Source organism: Trichechus manatus, unplaced genomic scaffold, assembly GCF_000243295.1.
Source record: "Trichechus manatus latirostris isolate Lorelei unplaced genomic scaffold, TriManLat1.0 scaffold00027, whole genome shotgun sequence".
Taxonomy (NCBI): Eukaryota; Metazoa; Chordata; class Mammalia; order Sirenia; family Trichechidae; genus Trichechus; species Trichechus manatus.
The window spans coordinates 10,453,077-10,469,576 of NW_004443963.1; the positions used below are offsets into that span (position 1 = coordinate 10,453,077).

Sequence of the window (16,500 nt, forward strand, 5' to 3'; positions counted from 1 at the left end):
ATCCACCAGCTACTCCTTGGAAACCCTATGGGGCAGTTCTGCTTTGTCATATAGGGTGGCTATGAGTTGGAATCGACTGACAGCAAAGAGTTTTTTTATGATGTTAATGAGGCAGAATTAGAGGCAGTGATGTTAATGAGGCAGAATTAGAGGCAGTGATGTTAATGAGGCAGGACTCAATCTACAGGATTAGGTTGTGTCTTGAGTCAATCTCTTCTGAGATATAAAAGAGAGAAGACAGCAGAGGAAAGGGACCTCATTACCACCAAGCAAGAAGAGCCAGGAGTGGAGCTTGTCCTTTGCACCCGGGGTTCCTGAGCTGAGAAGCTCCTAGACCAGGGGAAGACTGATGACAAGGACCTTCCCCCAGAGCCAACAGAAAGACAAAGACTTCCCTTGGAGCTGGCGCCCTGAATTTGGACTTCTAGCCTCCTGAACTGTGAGAGAATAAATTTCTGTTTGTTAAAGCCATCCACTTGTGGTATTTCTGCTATAGCAGCACTAGACAACTAATACACTTGGTAAGACCAGTTCCTTCATCTTGCATGGTAAAAACTGGCTGAGTGGTCTGCAGCTGCTGCCTTCAAAGGGGGCATCTGTTCACTTGCACACCACAATCCCCACTGCTCCCTGCTGTGTCTCTGAAACCAAGACCAAGAGACAGAGATCACTTGTAATAGAGCTTGTGCTGTTTTTTCCTTATAGCAGAGAAATAATTGTCTGTGCCTGTGCCTTTTCCTACTGTCTGCCCCTACACTCACTGATTGGCTTGTCTCCTGTGAGCAGCTGCACAAGCAACCCTTAATTTAGCCAAGCTCATTCTGAAGACGGCTATTAGCTCTCTGCAAATCTTCAGGAGATCCACCCTCTTGCCCCTCCTGCAGTGGTAGCTCAGTTGTAGAATTCACACCTTCCATGCAGGAGACCCGAGTTCGATTCTGGTCAATGCACTTCATGAGCAGCCCCCAGCCATCTGTCAATGGAGGCTTGCATGTTGCTAAGATGTTGAACAAGTTTTAGTGGAGCTTGCAGTCTGAGATGGACTAGGAAAAAAGGCCTGGCAATCTACTTCCAAAAATCAGCTAATGAAAATCCTATAGATCACAAGGGTCCAATCCACAACAGATCATGGGGATGGCAAAGGACTGGGCAGCATTTATTTTCATTGTGCATGGGGTCACCATGAGTAGGGGGCCGGCTCAATGGCGGCTCACAACAACAGCCCCTTCTGCAAAGCAAGCTTGGGAAGTGAGGACAATGGACACAAAGCACCATCTCCCCTCCTACCATCACAGACAGCCTCCCTTCTGTGGGGAAACCATCCCAGGTAGGCTTCCACAGGCACTGGAGCCTCGCTGCCAGATAAGGTTTGAGAAGAGACGTTCTGTAATGGGGCTGGCATCTGCCCAAAGACCTGCCCACCCGCCACAAGGGCAAAGCTGTAACAAAGGTGGGATGGCATCTGTAGACTCCAGCCTGGGAATAGCTATTCCTCAAGCAAGCCCATGACATCTGAGGGACTCCTTCAAAAGAAGGCCACTTAGAGGCCTGGGCATGAAAGCCATATTTTGGAGGATGAGGCAAAACTCACAAGTGAAACAGCTCAACTCAGAGGAAAGCAAGGCAGGGTGTGAGAAGCATCTGAGACAAAAGTCAGAGATGACGAAATCAAGGTTTCAGGTTCTGAGATGCATTTAAGGGCCCATAACCTGATCCCCTTATAGTCTGAACTCCTTATACGTTATTCCTCCCAAGTGGCCAAGCTGGGCTTGAACACCTGCAAGAGACAGGGAGCTCAATCCCTCTCCAGTCAGCTCACTTGATCTTTGGATGGCTCAGCCACTTAGACATTTTTTTTCTGTACATTGAACTGAAATATGTCCCCTCATTGTTCCCTGTCATTGGTCCCAGTTCTACCAACTGGGTACCACGTGAAACAAGTCCTCCAGGTTGGTGGTTTCGATATTCTGATTCAGTACTTCAGGGGGGTGTACTAGTGTCCTAGGGCTGCCATAATATAGTACCACAAACTGAGCAGCTTACAACAACAGAATCTCACAGTTCTAGATACTAGAAGTCCAAATTCAGGGTATTGGCAGGGCCATGCTAGCCCTGAAGTCTCTAGGGAAAGATCCTTCCTTGTCTCTCCCAGCTTCTGGTCACCCCAGATGCAGATGTTCCTGGGCTTGTGGCAGCATAACTCTGATCACTGCCTCCATCTTTACATGGCTGTCTTCTCTCTCTTTGCATCTCTGTCTCTTTTCCTCTTTTTGTAAGGATACCAGTCATATTGGATGAGGGCCCACCCTACTCCAGTATGACCTCATTTTAACTTGATTACATCTGCTAAGACCCTATTTCAAAGTAAGGTCACATTCACAGGCACTGGGGCTAGGACTTTGACCAACTCATCACAGCAATGTCTCAGTTTAGCCTGTCCCACATCCTTTTCTCCTTCATCTGTTTACAGTGCCTCCATTTGTGTTTACATTGATGCCACCAAGTCTCTCCCTTGGTGGAAATGTCACAAAGTATCCTGTCTCTCCAGGACAAGGAAGTAGAGCATTTATCCAAGCCGGGCTAACTGAACTCTTCCTTTAGGAATCTGAGTTTTGAGCAGAGAGGCACAAGGATGGAGGGAAACAGGACCTGATTTATCAGACTGCCCATGAGTTCCTGCCACCTGGATCCCTGGAGGAACCCTGGATCCTTCCTTGATTATTCATATTTTCTTTTGATTCTGTGAGCCTCCCTGCATATTTTCAATAAATCTCTATTTTACCAAAGTCTATTTCTTTTTCTTACAAAGAACTGTGTCCGATACAGAGGCATCAGATGGGGCCTCGGAATCTGAATGTTATTATGATGGAAACAATCTTTGGACCAGTCTTTTGAGGACCTTGATCTTAGTCTACCTCACTGTTTTACACATAGAGGCCCAGAGAGGAAAGTGGCTCCCTCAAGATGCCACAGGCATAGATGGCATTCCTTAGAGCAAGAAGAGAGCAGTTAGGAAGAAAACACATCCATCAAGTTCCTCCCCACACTCCCTTCTGCTCAAAGACATTTCCCCCAGATTTTCTAGCTCCAGTTTCTGAGGACGAAGCTCTCCCCCAAGACTCTACTGGTGGGGGAACAGCTCTTCTCTTGGCTGTTTTCTCTTCTCCCTCCCTCTCTTGCCCCAAGAGCAGGGTAGGAAGCAACGAGGGCATCAGCCCTCTGGATTGGATGGCACGGAGACCTCACGGAGAGAGGTCAGCACTTGAAAAATTCCTCAAGTCAAAGGGCTTGGGGCTTGGGTGCCACACAAGGCCCTCACTGTGTGTCCACATTGTCTCCCTGATAAAAGGGGCCGGGCCTGGGAAAACGGAGCTGTCTCCAGGCAACTAGGCAGGCTGCTGGGGAATGCCCAGGCCTTCCCCTCCCCCAGGTCCCAGGGCCAGGCGAAGGGAAGGGAGGGGAGGGCCGGGGGCATGGTGGGTGCCAGAGGAGAGGGATGAGTCCAGAGCCATGGTGTTGGGTGGTGTATTTGAGTGATGAATGAAGCATGAGGGAAGGTGACAGAACCCCTTTCATTAGGCTCTTCCTTCCCCACCCTCCCAACCCCAAAATTCCGCACAGGAAACAGGCAGGGCCTGCCCTGGTTCAAGAGGAGTCTTAGGAGTCTGGGACCCGGTGGGGGGAGGTGTAAGGATTTGTTCTCCAGAGTCAATTGTCCTAAACAGAGAGTTGTGTGTCTCAGCTTCAAGTCCCTCAACCAACTCCAGGAGGGGGTCTGACACAGTGCTCCAATCTCATCCTCAGAGCGGAGTCTGCCAGCCTTCCAGCATCTAGACACTTCTTCCTTGCAAGGCCTCTGGAAGGCAGCCCTCAAGGATCTCCAGCTGAACTGAGAAGCATGCCAAGTGGCTTCCTTCCCCCTGGCTCCCAGCACGATTATACCCACAAGCAATTAGTAACTGCAATTAATTTTTCATAATGGTTACCATTTCAGCGCCTATGACGACAGGCTGCCTGTGCCGGCCCCACCCATGCCATCATCTCTAATCTTTACCATAACCCTTGAAGAAAGCTATTGCACTACCCTGCCCTCCAGCTGTGGAATGTGAGGTTTGGAGGTCTTACTTGCCCAAGGTCACATAACTACGAGGGAGAAAAAGGACCAGTGCCCACAGTACCAGGCATTCTGGCTCAAGACTGTCCACTTGGTTTTGCTCCTTCCTGCTGGTGAGTGACAGGCCTCGTCACAGGCAGCGAAGGCTGCTCTCTGAGAATGGGGCCAGTTTTAAGGCCAGGCTCTCACTGGCCTGGTGTTGGCAGGAACAGGCAGTTTCTCTCACTGCCAGCCCCCAGTAGGAGGGCTGTCAGATAAAATACAGGATGCCCAGTTAATTTGAATTTCAGATAAAAAATGAGTAATTTTGTAGTATAAGTCTGTTCCAAACATTGCATGGATATGCTTATACTAATTCATTGTTTGCAGATTAATGGGGTATCCTATATTTTTATTGGTTAAATCTGGCAAAACTACCTATGAGTTCCACCACTCGTCTGTATGTAGCATTGTGGTGGCTTGTGCATTGCTGTGAAGCTGAAAGCTATGCCATCAGTATTTCAAGTTCCAGCTGGGTAACCCAAGGTAGACAGGTTTTAGTGGAGCTTCCAGACTAAGACAGGCCTGGCAATCTCCTTCTGAAATGTAGCCAATGAAAACGTTATGGATCCCAGCAGAATATCATCAACTTGCTTTGGAGACGTCATCAGGAAGGATCAATCGCTGGAGAAGGACATCATTTTGGTGAAGCACAGGGCCAGCAAGGGTGAGGGAGACCCTCAGTGAGATGGATTGGCACAACCACCACAACGATGGACTTGAACATACCGGCAATCGTGAGGATGATGCAGGACCGGGCAACGTTTCGTTCTGTTGTACATAAAGTCACCAGGAGTTGGAGTGGACTCTACAGCAGCTGTCTCTCTCTATAAACCCTAAGCCACTGCTGGGGATGCCAGGTGGGAGTGCCACCCTGCAGATGGCACAGTGGGCAGTAGAATGTCCTGGTCACCGTGGGGCCAATTAGACCCCCTGCAAGGGACATGCCAAGATGCCCTGCAGTCTTCCTGCTTTCAGTCCGAACAGCCTGAAGCAGTTAGGCCCCTTGGTGAGGGCTGCAAACAATGAATTAGTATAAGCATATCCCATGCAATGTTTGGAACAGACTTATACTACAAAATTACTCATTGTTTATCTGAAATTCAAATTAACTGGGCATCCTGTATTTTATCTGACAGCCCTCCTAGTGGGAGCTGGCAGTGAGAGAAACTGCCTGTTCCTGCCAACACCAGGCCAGTGAGAGCCTGGCCTTAACACCTGGGCAGGAAGGAGGAGGGGAACCTGGGGAATAACCTAGAGGGGCAAGGTACTCCTGCTAAGGGTTCCTGACTTCCAGGGCAGCTTAATGTTTTCTGAGAAAGACTCTCCCCCAATGGCATCCTCAATCCTGAACTTCCCCTTAATAATAATAACAGCCTTTAGCAAGAACATTGATTTATGTAGTAATTAAGCCATCCATCTATCCTACCTTACCACGTGTCATGCACTGTGCGAGGCTCTGAGGATGCAGTGGTTAAATAAGGGAGACATAAGTTCTACCTTCGTGGAGATAGACAGGACCCAGCACCAGGTAAGCAAGCAACAGGTATGCAAATGCACATTTAGAAATGCCTGTGACAGAGAAGAACCAGGAGTTCTCACTGGAGCCTCCTAACATCCCCGCCAGCTGAGTGGTATGGTGAAGGTGGTGGATTAGGATGTGCACTTTACAGATGAGGAAATGGGGCTCGGGAAGGTAAAGCAGCTTGGCCAAGACCCCCGAGTTGGTAAGTAGCCGAGCTGGGAGTTCAGCCCTGTCCTCCAATCTGCCAGCCCTGAGTTCTGTACTTTATATCTTCTTTCCTATTCTCACACACTGAGGAAGCATGTCTGACATGTGTTAGGAAATCACATATTTAATATCAAAACACAGGGAAAGTGAACAGAAAAGATCCTGCTTAACTGAGCTCCCTTGGTGCTCTAAAAAGAAGAAAACATTCTTCACGCGTCCAACAGCAATTTCTACAAAGGGTCCGATTTCCAAACCTGTGATCATGAGTGTTTGGATGGCTATAGAAAGCCCCCCTTCCCCCTGGCACCCAGAGAGCTCCAGCAGGGTGGGGCCGTCTGGCCCGAGGTGGGGCGCTTTCCTCTGAGGGTGAGGTCACCAGGATCCTGTGCTTGGCAGCCGTGCAGTAACATGGAGTCCTGCCACCCTGTTCCCTCAGATGGAGGGTGTGCCTGGTGTGTGTACATGTGTGAGGATCCAGGGCCTTGCTCCATGAGCCACACTCACACACACAGCGTAGTAGAGGGCTGCACCTCAGATGGGGGTGGGAAGAATGGCAACAAAGGGTGAGGACATCCAGGCTCCTCAGCCAGATGCCTGAGCCAGATGCCACAGGCCACTGGCTTACTGTTAGATTTTGGACTCAGAGCCTCGGTTTCCCTGATTTAGAAAACGAGAATAGCAATAGTACTCATACAGCTGGCGTGAGGACTAGATTAGAGACTCTTTGAAAACCACTCAGCACAAGGATGTCATGGGAAGTGCACAAATGTTCACCATACAACAGTAATGAAGACATGATCCTTATTCTCAAAGAGTTCACAGTTTTTTTTTTTTTATTCATTGATTCGACCAATACGTTTCAGCATCTACCACATACTTAACACTGAAGCTCTTAGCAGTCAGTGGTCACCAGAAGGCGTGGCACCATCAGAAATGCCTTCTAAGAAGTTAGCCCAGTTTAGGACCCAACCTGGCCTCTCTCCTGCTTTGGTTCCTGGAGCCTGCCTATGGTCTCTTGGTACTCTCCTTCCTCACATGTGAAATGGCCCCCTCAAGGGCCAATCAGGAAATGCCAATGAGCAATGGTATGTTGGCAAATGCTTAACGCAGGCTCTCTAGGGAAAATAAAAGCCCTGATTTGGTTTAAGGTTTAAAGGTTATCTCAGGGTAAGAGTTGTAGGGGGTTCATCCAGCCTCAATGGCTCCAGAAAGTCTGGATTTCATAAAAATTTGAAATTCTCTTCTACATTTTCCCCCTTTTAGTCAGAATTCTTCTATCCCCTGAAATATTCTTTATACCAAACAATAGTTTAGCTTAATTAGTGAAGAATGTCTGTGTTGAGATTTTGCTCTTTCAGGAACTATCTATATGGGATCAAATTAACAAAAGCAACTCAAAAGATTAGATAGGAAACAGGGCAGAGAGTTTATGTTAATGGGGGAAGTACTATTTGGAACAGGAGTGTGAGAATAGTTACACAACTTGGAGAATGTAATCAATGTCACTGAATTGTACATGTAGAAATTATTGAATTGGTGTATGTTCTGCTGTGTATATTCTCAATAACAACAACAAAAAAGAAAAGAAAAAAAAAATTAAAAAGCCCTGATTTGAAGTGTTTGCCAGTTCCTGTGGTGTAAATGTTCCTGCTGTGGCCAATGTGACTTTCTGTTGGACTGAGTATAAAGCTAGAGGGAATGAGAGGGTTTAAGAATGCTTCCAAGGTCATTCCTGGGTTTCGTTGTCATACTCCAAACCTTGTTGTTACCAGTAACCCACCACCCCCATATCACTCATTCAGTCAGTAAACATCTCCTAAGCACCTATTATCTGTTTTATTCTAGGCCCTGGGATACAAAGACAAGGGCCAGGAGTGGGTGGGGTGGTGGTGGTGGGGATGCAGATAATTATTGCAAAGGGTGATAACTCTCTGTGAATCTCGAAATGTACAGGGTGCTTATTAATGGGTATCATAAGCCATCATTCAGAAAGGTGTAGTCTGATATACTCCAGGCTGGGCTGATGGTAGATGAGGGGTATTTCAAACAAAGATAGCCCTTCCAGTTCATCCCCAACAAATAAAAGAAAAAAGAAACTGTAGGAAAGGGCCAGGAATAAAAGGGAAGGTAATAATAGATCATTGTTGAAACGGAATCGCAGACGTTCTGGGAACACCGCCACAAGTGAGGTAAGAGGACAGGACAGCCAGGGCTCTAGAGGACACTGGTGGTATGGGTGGGGCTAATGCTTAATGCTTCTACCCTCCCAGCCCTCCTCCCGCAAACTCTTCCAGGCTCCAGAGAACTTGTAGGTGAAATAGAGATTGAGGCGCACCCAGACCCTAACCTGGCTGTCTTTTTTTTTCTTTTCTTTTTGTTAAATGTTTTGATTTTGGATATCGAACCTGGGCTTCGGGTACATTCTGTGGACATTACTAAAATCTTTTTGCTTTTTTTTTTTTTTAACAATCTCAAATAGCAGCCTGATAGTTAGTTACTCTAGCATCCTGGAAAATAAAGAGTTAAGAGTTATACATAGGTGAATAAAACAGAAACCCCACGACTGTATGTTCTTACTGCTGACCTCTCAGGTAAGGAGAGATTCAAGACTCCTTTGTTGTTGTTGGATACTGTCGAGTCGATTTTCAACTCATAGTGACCTCATGTGACAGAATAGAACTGCTCTATAGGGTTTTCTAGGTTGGAATCTTCACAGAAGTAGATGGGAGCTGCTGGGTGGGTTCAAACGGTCAACCTTTCTGTTAGCAGCCAAGTGCTTAACCTTGCAACCAGGGCCCCTTCAGGACTCCTATATGCCCATTAAAAGTTATTCTGCTGGGACTAGGGGTGGGCAACAACATATATTAATTGAACACTCACTGTGTGTTGAGCATCAGGGCTATGAAGAATGAGACACTGGCCATGCTGTTGTGGAAGAGATAAGCATCTAGCAGACAATGATTATACTGTGTGTTATGTGCCACAATGGCACAATGAAAGGTTTCAAGTTACACAAAGGAGGTAGCACTGCTGGCAAGGTAGGGTGTGTCAGGGAAGGCTTCAAAGAGAAGGCAAAAAGCAGGCTTTTAAAAATGAATGGACATTGGCCAGGGCACAAAGATAGGCAGAGTGTTCCAGTAGCAGGGACAGAGTGCTAAGGCAGAAAGGTGTGTTTGAGAACTATAAGTTGTTAGCTATTCTTGTGGAATAAACAACAAAGCAGGAGATGGGGCTGTGGAGACAGAACAGAGGAGGACAGATAGGCTCAAGACTCTAAATTTTAATTTGAGGTGAATGTGGTGACACCAAAGGATTATAAAAGCGGCTGGGGGGTGGGGGGTAGCAAACTGATGCTTCAGAAAGATCATACTCAGGTAGTAACATGGAGGGTGACCACATGAGTTCAAGACTGGAGGCCAGAGACCACTGAAGCTTCTAGAAAATTCTAACCAAGAGATGAGTGCTTGAACTGGTGGAGAGGCAGTGGGGCTAGGGAAAACTGAGCTTGAAATCCATTTTTTAATTTCTCCTTTCCTTTGTTCACAAGATTGACTGATCTCTCCTGATGCCAGAGGATAGCATCGACTTTAGTTTAGACTCTCTAGGTGGGGCTAGCTCCAAACTATTCAAACACCCTTCCCCTAGCCAGGCTCACCTCTAGGAGCAAAGCAAACCACCCCCTTCTCCAACAAGTGGTGTATCCTAAAATACTCAGCCATGAGTCCTTCTTCCCAGCAAAAGTGGCTTTGGGACCTGGGTGATACAAAGTTTAACACATTCAGCTGTTAACTGAAAGTTTGTCAGTTCAAGTCCACCCAAGGTGCCTCTGGAGAAAGCCTGGTGATGTACTTCCCAAAAATCAGTCACTGAAAATTCTGTGGAGCACAGTTCTACTCTGACACACATGGGGTCACCAGGAGTTGGAATCAACTCCACAGCAATTTGTTTTTGTTTCCCTTCTGAAGATGAAATGACTCTCCCCTCACATATCAGACTGTCCTTTGAGGGCCCAGGCTGGTTCCCTCTGCCAGGAGGGAAGTGTGGGAAGTTTCCTGTAAATCCCTCCCCAACAAGGAAACCTGATTCTGCAGGAAGATTCTGGACTAGGAATGGGAAGATAGAGCAAAGAGTCTGGGGCTGAGGAGGGTAGAAAAGGAAGCAGCATTGTCCAGGGTGGGTTCACTCTCAGTCCAGACAGTGGATCATCTCCTCTCTCATTATCATCTCAAAGGAGGAAGAATGGGACTGTGTGAGCTGGCTTCTCCCCTTTAACAACTTCTTCCTCTCCAGAGACAGTTGCACAATGGAGGAGGAGTTGGGGAGGGGGCTGACCTGGAGGCAGCCCCAGGCTCTGCCAAAGCCACCTAGGACTGTGGGGCTGGAGCACCACCTGCTGGCTATTTCTGGTAGCAGGGAACAGGCACCCCTCAGGAATTCTCCTGCGGCGTATTGGGAGTCCCTAGGTTTTGCAAAAGGAGCCCTGGTGGTTAGGCAGTGGTTAAGCACTTGGCTGCTAACGGAAAGGTCAGTGGTTTGAATACACCAGCAGCTCTGCGGGAGAAAGATGTGGCATCTGCTTCCGTAAAGATTACAGCGTTGAAAAACCCTGCGGGGCAATTCTATTCTGTCCTGTGGGTAGGGTCACTACGAGTCAGAATAGACTCAACAGCAACAGGTTTCTGGTTTTCTTTCTTTCTTTTTTTTTTTTTTTTTTTTTTTGAGTAGTAAAAATGATCAACAAGCTGGGTCGAAAACCAAAAGTTTGGAGGTTTGAGTCCACTCAGAGACACTTCGGAAGAAAGCCCTGGTGATCTACTTCCAAAAAATCAGCCATTGAAAACTCTGTGGAGTACAGTTCTGCTCTGACACGCATGGGGTTGCCATGAGTCAGAGTTGACTCGATGGCAACTGGTTTGCTTTTAAGGCAACCAGCATCAATCTGGAGAAAGTTGGAAACTTACAGAGATTCAGAGAAGTTAGGAAATTTGTGAAGAACCTAGGATGAGGGTCTGTATGAGAAGCTGATGTGTCTGAGGGTAGGAAGTCTCTATCACAAACACCCAATGAATGTGGAGCCAACTTCCAACTGAGTTCATGAGTCTCAGATTCTCACTTCTATCCCACTTTACTGACCAAGGGGCAAGGAGAACTCCATAAACCAAAGATTTTTGTTGTCAAGACCTAATTCAAATGCAGCATGGTTGATATATACTGGGAGAAACTCCTCTGGCCAAGTATGTACCCCACTAGTGTGTACAGCCTAAAACTCCCACATTAGTCATTCTTTTGGATTAGAGACTAAAAAAGAGTTAACCTAACCACAGCAGGCCATAAACACAAAAGCCAACTTGTTTGTCAGGATCTATAGAACTTCAAAGAATAAAAATCTACATCAAAGGGCAGAACAGAGTGCTGTAATCAGTTCAGTGGACTATGGACATGCATACCAAAACTAAATAACAATTTACCCCAAGAAGCGAGTTAAGGATCTACCCAATACCATATGTAGCCCACATAACAAAAAACAACCATCATGATAGACCCAGGACCCCTGAGCCAAGAGACCAAGTCTAGGAAAAGAAAACAAGAAAAGGTCACCCAATCATGAACTTAGTTCTTTGTCTTTACCCAATCAGACCATGTAAGTAACTTACTCATAAGTACATGTTCCAATGATTGCAAAGGGCATGTTGAAAGACCCTTACTCATAATGATTCAGCATTTGTCAAAATTGTATAAAAAGCACCTGAAAATTATACTTCTTTGGATTTTGGTCTGCTTATAGTCTGAGTGCTTGTAGCCAACTTCCCATTTTTGTTTTCTGATGTGTCACCATAAAGATCTCTTTGTTGCAGAAGGCTTTGGTGAAAGTTGTTACTCTACAAGACATTGAAGACCAAAGTCAAAACTCAAACGATACTTAACCAAGGCCATTCACTGCATTTCAACCTCATTCAATGTGCCCCTACATTATGCTACACACCATATAAGCACTGGGGGAAAAGAGATCCAACTTTATCACCCAGGAGCTAGCAGAGGAGAGCAACCAATAGAACACCCCAGCACAATGGGGCAAATCCTATTCCAGCCTGCCCAATATTGGGCCTGAAATTAAACAGGCATGCCTATGAGGGGCTGCTGTCAAAATGGTAATTAACATTGCACAGGAAGGGTCACAATAGTCTGCAATAATAATACACACTTAAATAGCACTTATTGTCTACTGGACATTTTCTAAGTACTCTACATATATTAACTCAGATGTTAACCTGATTTACACATATTAACTCTTTGAGGGAGGTACTATTGTTATTCCCATTTAGGTGCAGTAAGTTGCCAATGGTCATATAGCAACTGTAAGTTTGAGATGGGATATGAGCCTAAACAGCATAGTTCCAAAGTCTGTAGTCTTAACGATTGCACCATACTGCCATTTATTTCGTGCTCACCCTCCACGCAGGAAGTAACCTACTTGACCTACTCTTCCCAACACCACAGCACAGCAAACCCTGACTAAGCTGGGGATAACACAGTCAGCAGAGAACTCAATCAAGGTTGAGGGTTGGGTTAAATGCAGACAGAGTACTGCAAGGGCGCAGCCAGGTGGAACAGAACACAGCATTGTACAGAGAAGCATGCCTGGAAGCAACATCTCTGCAGAAATCAGTCCCTAAACCCAGAACCTAAAGACCATGCTTTACATAAACACCTGAGCAGAGCTAAACAAGGCTTCATAATAAGAGCCTTCAAGCAGAAGCTGACACCCCAACACCGAAGATGATTCAGACTGGATCAGAACAGAGGCCATTCACATGACCATCCTGGTTAAGATGAAGTGATTTCTTGGCAGGAAAGAGAAGACTGGTGGTTTAACCAGTAAACATGCTTTAATGTGGACTCTATATTGCATATGTATTAGAAGTTATACATAGATCCTACTGCACTGCATAGGCTTAACCATTCCCAAACCATTATCTATTGTCTTTCTATAGCCCCGACTTAACCTCTAAAAGAACGAATGTGATTACAGGTGCATGTTAGAATAACAGGGTAATCTGGCATGGTCAGTGAATTGGATGCATTCGTTTATTCATTTAACAAATTTTATTGCCTACTATATGGCATAAGCCCTGGTAGCACAGTGGTTAAGAGCTCGGCTGCTAATCAAAAGGTCAGCAGTTCGAATCCCTCAGCTGCTCCTTGGAAATCCTATGGGGCAGTTCTACTCTGTTCTGTAGAGTCACTATGAGTCAGAATTGACTCGATGGCAAGGGGTTACTATATGGCAGCCTTTGGAGACACGTGCACACAACCTTGTCCTCCACCCAAGTGGCCGTCCATGGGTCTACTGTCAGAACCATTTTGGCACCCATTAATGCACTCACTTGTCCCAGGCTTTCCTGTCTCCACATGTGAGCATCCTCCCTGGGCTGCAAAGTTTGTGTCTTCAGCTAGACTGGTAATATTTATTATATCTTTCTACCAAAAATTTAGGATAGAGACTGTCTTAGTTTCCTAGTGCTGCTGTAACAGAAATACCACAAATGGATGGCTTGTAAAGAACAGAAATTTATTTTCTTACAGTTCTAGAGGGTAAAAGTCCAAATCAGGCTCTCACCCATGTCTATTCCTTCCTTATTGGTAGCCCTGGGCCTTCCTTGGTTCTTGACGATCCTCACATGGCATCTGTCTTCTCCAGTATGTGCTTGTCTCTATGTCTAATCCGCTCTTTTGTAACTCAGAGGCGATAAGGTTTAGGACACACTCTACACTGATTTAGCCTCATTCACATAACAAAGAAAAACCTATTTCCAAATGGGATCACATTCACAGGTATAGGGGTTAGGATTCCAACATATATTTTGGGAGAACACAATTCAATCCATGACAGAGACCTCTTTCCCAACTATAGCTCCATGTGAGCAGGGATCTATTTTGTTCTATACCTGAGCATCTAGGGCCATGCCTGGCACTGAATAGGTGCTCAGTAACTATCCACTCAACACTTGCCATGATGACTTGATACAGGTCAGGTCCCTGCCCTTGGGGAACTTACCATCTAGTGGGCTCTGCCTGAGTATAGGAAGGCAAGTCATTTCTGCTCACCTCTGGGGTTAGGAGGACAGGCTATGGATCCAGACTGCCTGTACATGGCAGTGTTGGGATGCAAACTTAGGCACTATGATCCCAATGGTTTTGAATAAAGTCTGCGGACCTGTACTGGTTTCTTTTACCCTCATAGCAACCCCATTTTATAGGAGGGGTGGTTAAGGCTGAAAAAGTTAGGCAACTTGAGAGATGCATTTCAGATTTAAGAATTTTTCCATTTTTAGAAAGGTAATCGGTTGCATATACTATCTATTACATTCCACCTCCAATGGGGTCTGGGCAATACCTCATATCAAACACATTAAGATGTTTGCAGCAAATCATATGAATAAGCACCCTGGTCTAATTAAGACTAGCACAGCCTCACTTACAGTTAGATCAAGCTTTGCCACCAAATGGGTAACAAAACATTTTCTAGTTTTCAGAGCTTTTTGGACTTTGGAGTTGCAGGTGAGGGATTGCACATTTGTAAATGTAGAGCTCTTAGAAGAGAGTCTATTCACAATATCCAAAAGGCGGAAACAACCAAATGCTCATCAACTGATGAATGAATAAACAAAATGTGGTACATCCATACAATGGACTATTACTCTGCCATAAAGAGAAATGAAGACCTGATACATGCCACAACATGGATGAACCTTGAAAACGTTATGCTGACTGAAATTAGTCAATCACAGAAGGGCAAATATTGTAGGACTTCACTAGTATAAAATGACTATAATAGGCAAAGGTATAGAGATTAGAGTTTAACATTGGTTACCAGGAGCACGAGGAATAGGGAAAGGAGGAATCATTGTATAGGTAGCACTGAGTTTTGTTTACGGGGATGGAAAATTTGGCAATGGACATCAGTGATGGTTACCCAATAAGACATTGTCAAAGATTTCATTTTACTTGGATCCATCGTCAATGCTCATGGAAGCAGCAGTTAAGAAATCAAATGACGTATTGCATTGGGCAAATCTGCTGCAAAAGGCCTCTTTAAAGTGTTAAAAAGCAAAGACATCACTTTGAGGACTAAGGTGCACCTGACCCAAGCCATGGTATGTTCAATTGCTTCATATGCATGTAAAAGTTGGACAATGAATAAGGAAGATCGAAGAAGAACTGATGCCTTTGAATTATGGTGTTGGTGAAGAATATTGAATATACCATGGACTGCTGGAAGAATGAACAAGTCTGCCTTGGAAGAAATATAGCCAGAGTGCTCCTTGGAAGTGAGGATGGCGAGACTTCGTCTCATGTATTTTGGACGTGTTATCAGGAGGGACCAGTCCCTGGAGAAGGACATCATGCTTGATAAAGTAAAGTGTCAGTGAAAAAGAGGAAGATACATGACAAGATGGATTGACATGGTGGCTGCAACAATGGGCTCAAAAATAACAACAATTTTGAGGATGGTTCAGGACCAGGCAGTGTTTTGTTCTGTTGTACATAGAAGGTCGTTATGAGTTAGAACTGACTCGATGCCACCTAACAACAACACCCAACATGATTGATGTAAGAGGTTTTATTAAATTATACATGTGAAAAATGTTCAATTGGCAAATGTTGTGTTCTTTGAATTTTAACAACAACAAAAAATTATTTAATAAAAAAGAAAAAAATGAAGAAGGAAGTCTAACACAAAGTAGGCACTATGGTGCCTGGAATACAGAAGCCACTTAGTAAACATTCATTACCCTCCCTCCAGTCAGGCTCTGATACCAGCTGAGCCTCTCATAGCTCTTCCCTTCTATCCCTCCCAAGAGGTGAGCTAACCCCTACCTCATCTCTTATCCCAGAAAGTGGCCAAGCACCTGCAGACTTAGACTTACCAGTCTGTATGGGCATCATCAATCACCAGGAGGACCCTGGGCCTTTGAACAACAGGTGTAGGGGGAGGTGGAGGCTCCATCAAACCTGAGGGAGCCTGCGAGGTTGGCTTCATGGCACTGGAGAAGGAGCTAAAAAGGCTGGATCCTGGGGAGGAGAAGGAGGCGGCCAGGGGCTGGGCTCTCCTCTCCATGGCTGGGGAGGCGGGGGAGCTGGTGGAGCTATCTGGGCGCTGCAGGTCTGTCATGTAGCCATTAGGCAGGTTGGCCACGAAGCTGCTGTCAGACAGGCGCCTCCGGAGGAAATTCATGGCTGTGGATGGAGATGGCTTGTTCCTACTTAGACTCTGTCTAGTGAGGCCCTGAACACAGGCCACCAGATAAAGCGGCTGATATAACTTGAGACCTGAAGAGACAGAGGAATCTTGCACTACCAGAAGTCCACTTCTGCTCCTTTCTCGTACCTGTACCTGTTGGAAATAAGCCAAGGAACCCATTAGAGGAAACGGCCTGCTCCCCTTCAAGGGCAAACAGATATGGCACTTTCCTGCCCTGTTGCTGGAGGCAATGCAAATTGGAACATCCTTTTGGAAAGCAATTTGGCTTAAAACATGCATATCCTTTTAACCTATAATTCTGATTTTCTGGAATTCTATCCCAAAGAAATAATCTTAGTTACAGAAAAAAGC

At 45.7% G+C, this 16,500-nt stretch overlaps 1 protein-coding gene across 1 annotated transcript in view; it reads right to left on the bottom strand.

The window, feature by feature from the left end:
- The window catches only part of SYN3 (synapsin III), a 658,658-nt gene extending 642,536 nt beyond the window's left edge, over positions 1–16,122 (bottom strand). The window contains exon 1 of the mRNA XM_023728907.1: positions 15,815–16,122. Within this exon, the coding sequence (XP_023584675.1) occupies positions 15,815–16,122 (308 nt within the window). The remainder of the gene's footprint in view (positions 1–15,814) is intronic.
- Positions 16,123–16,500: the final 378 nt, after the last annotated feature.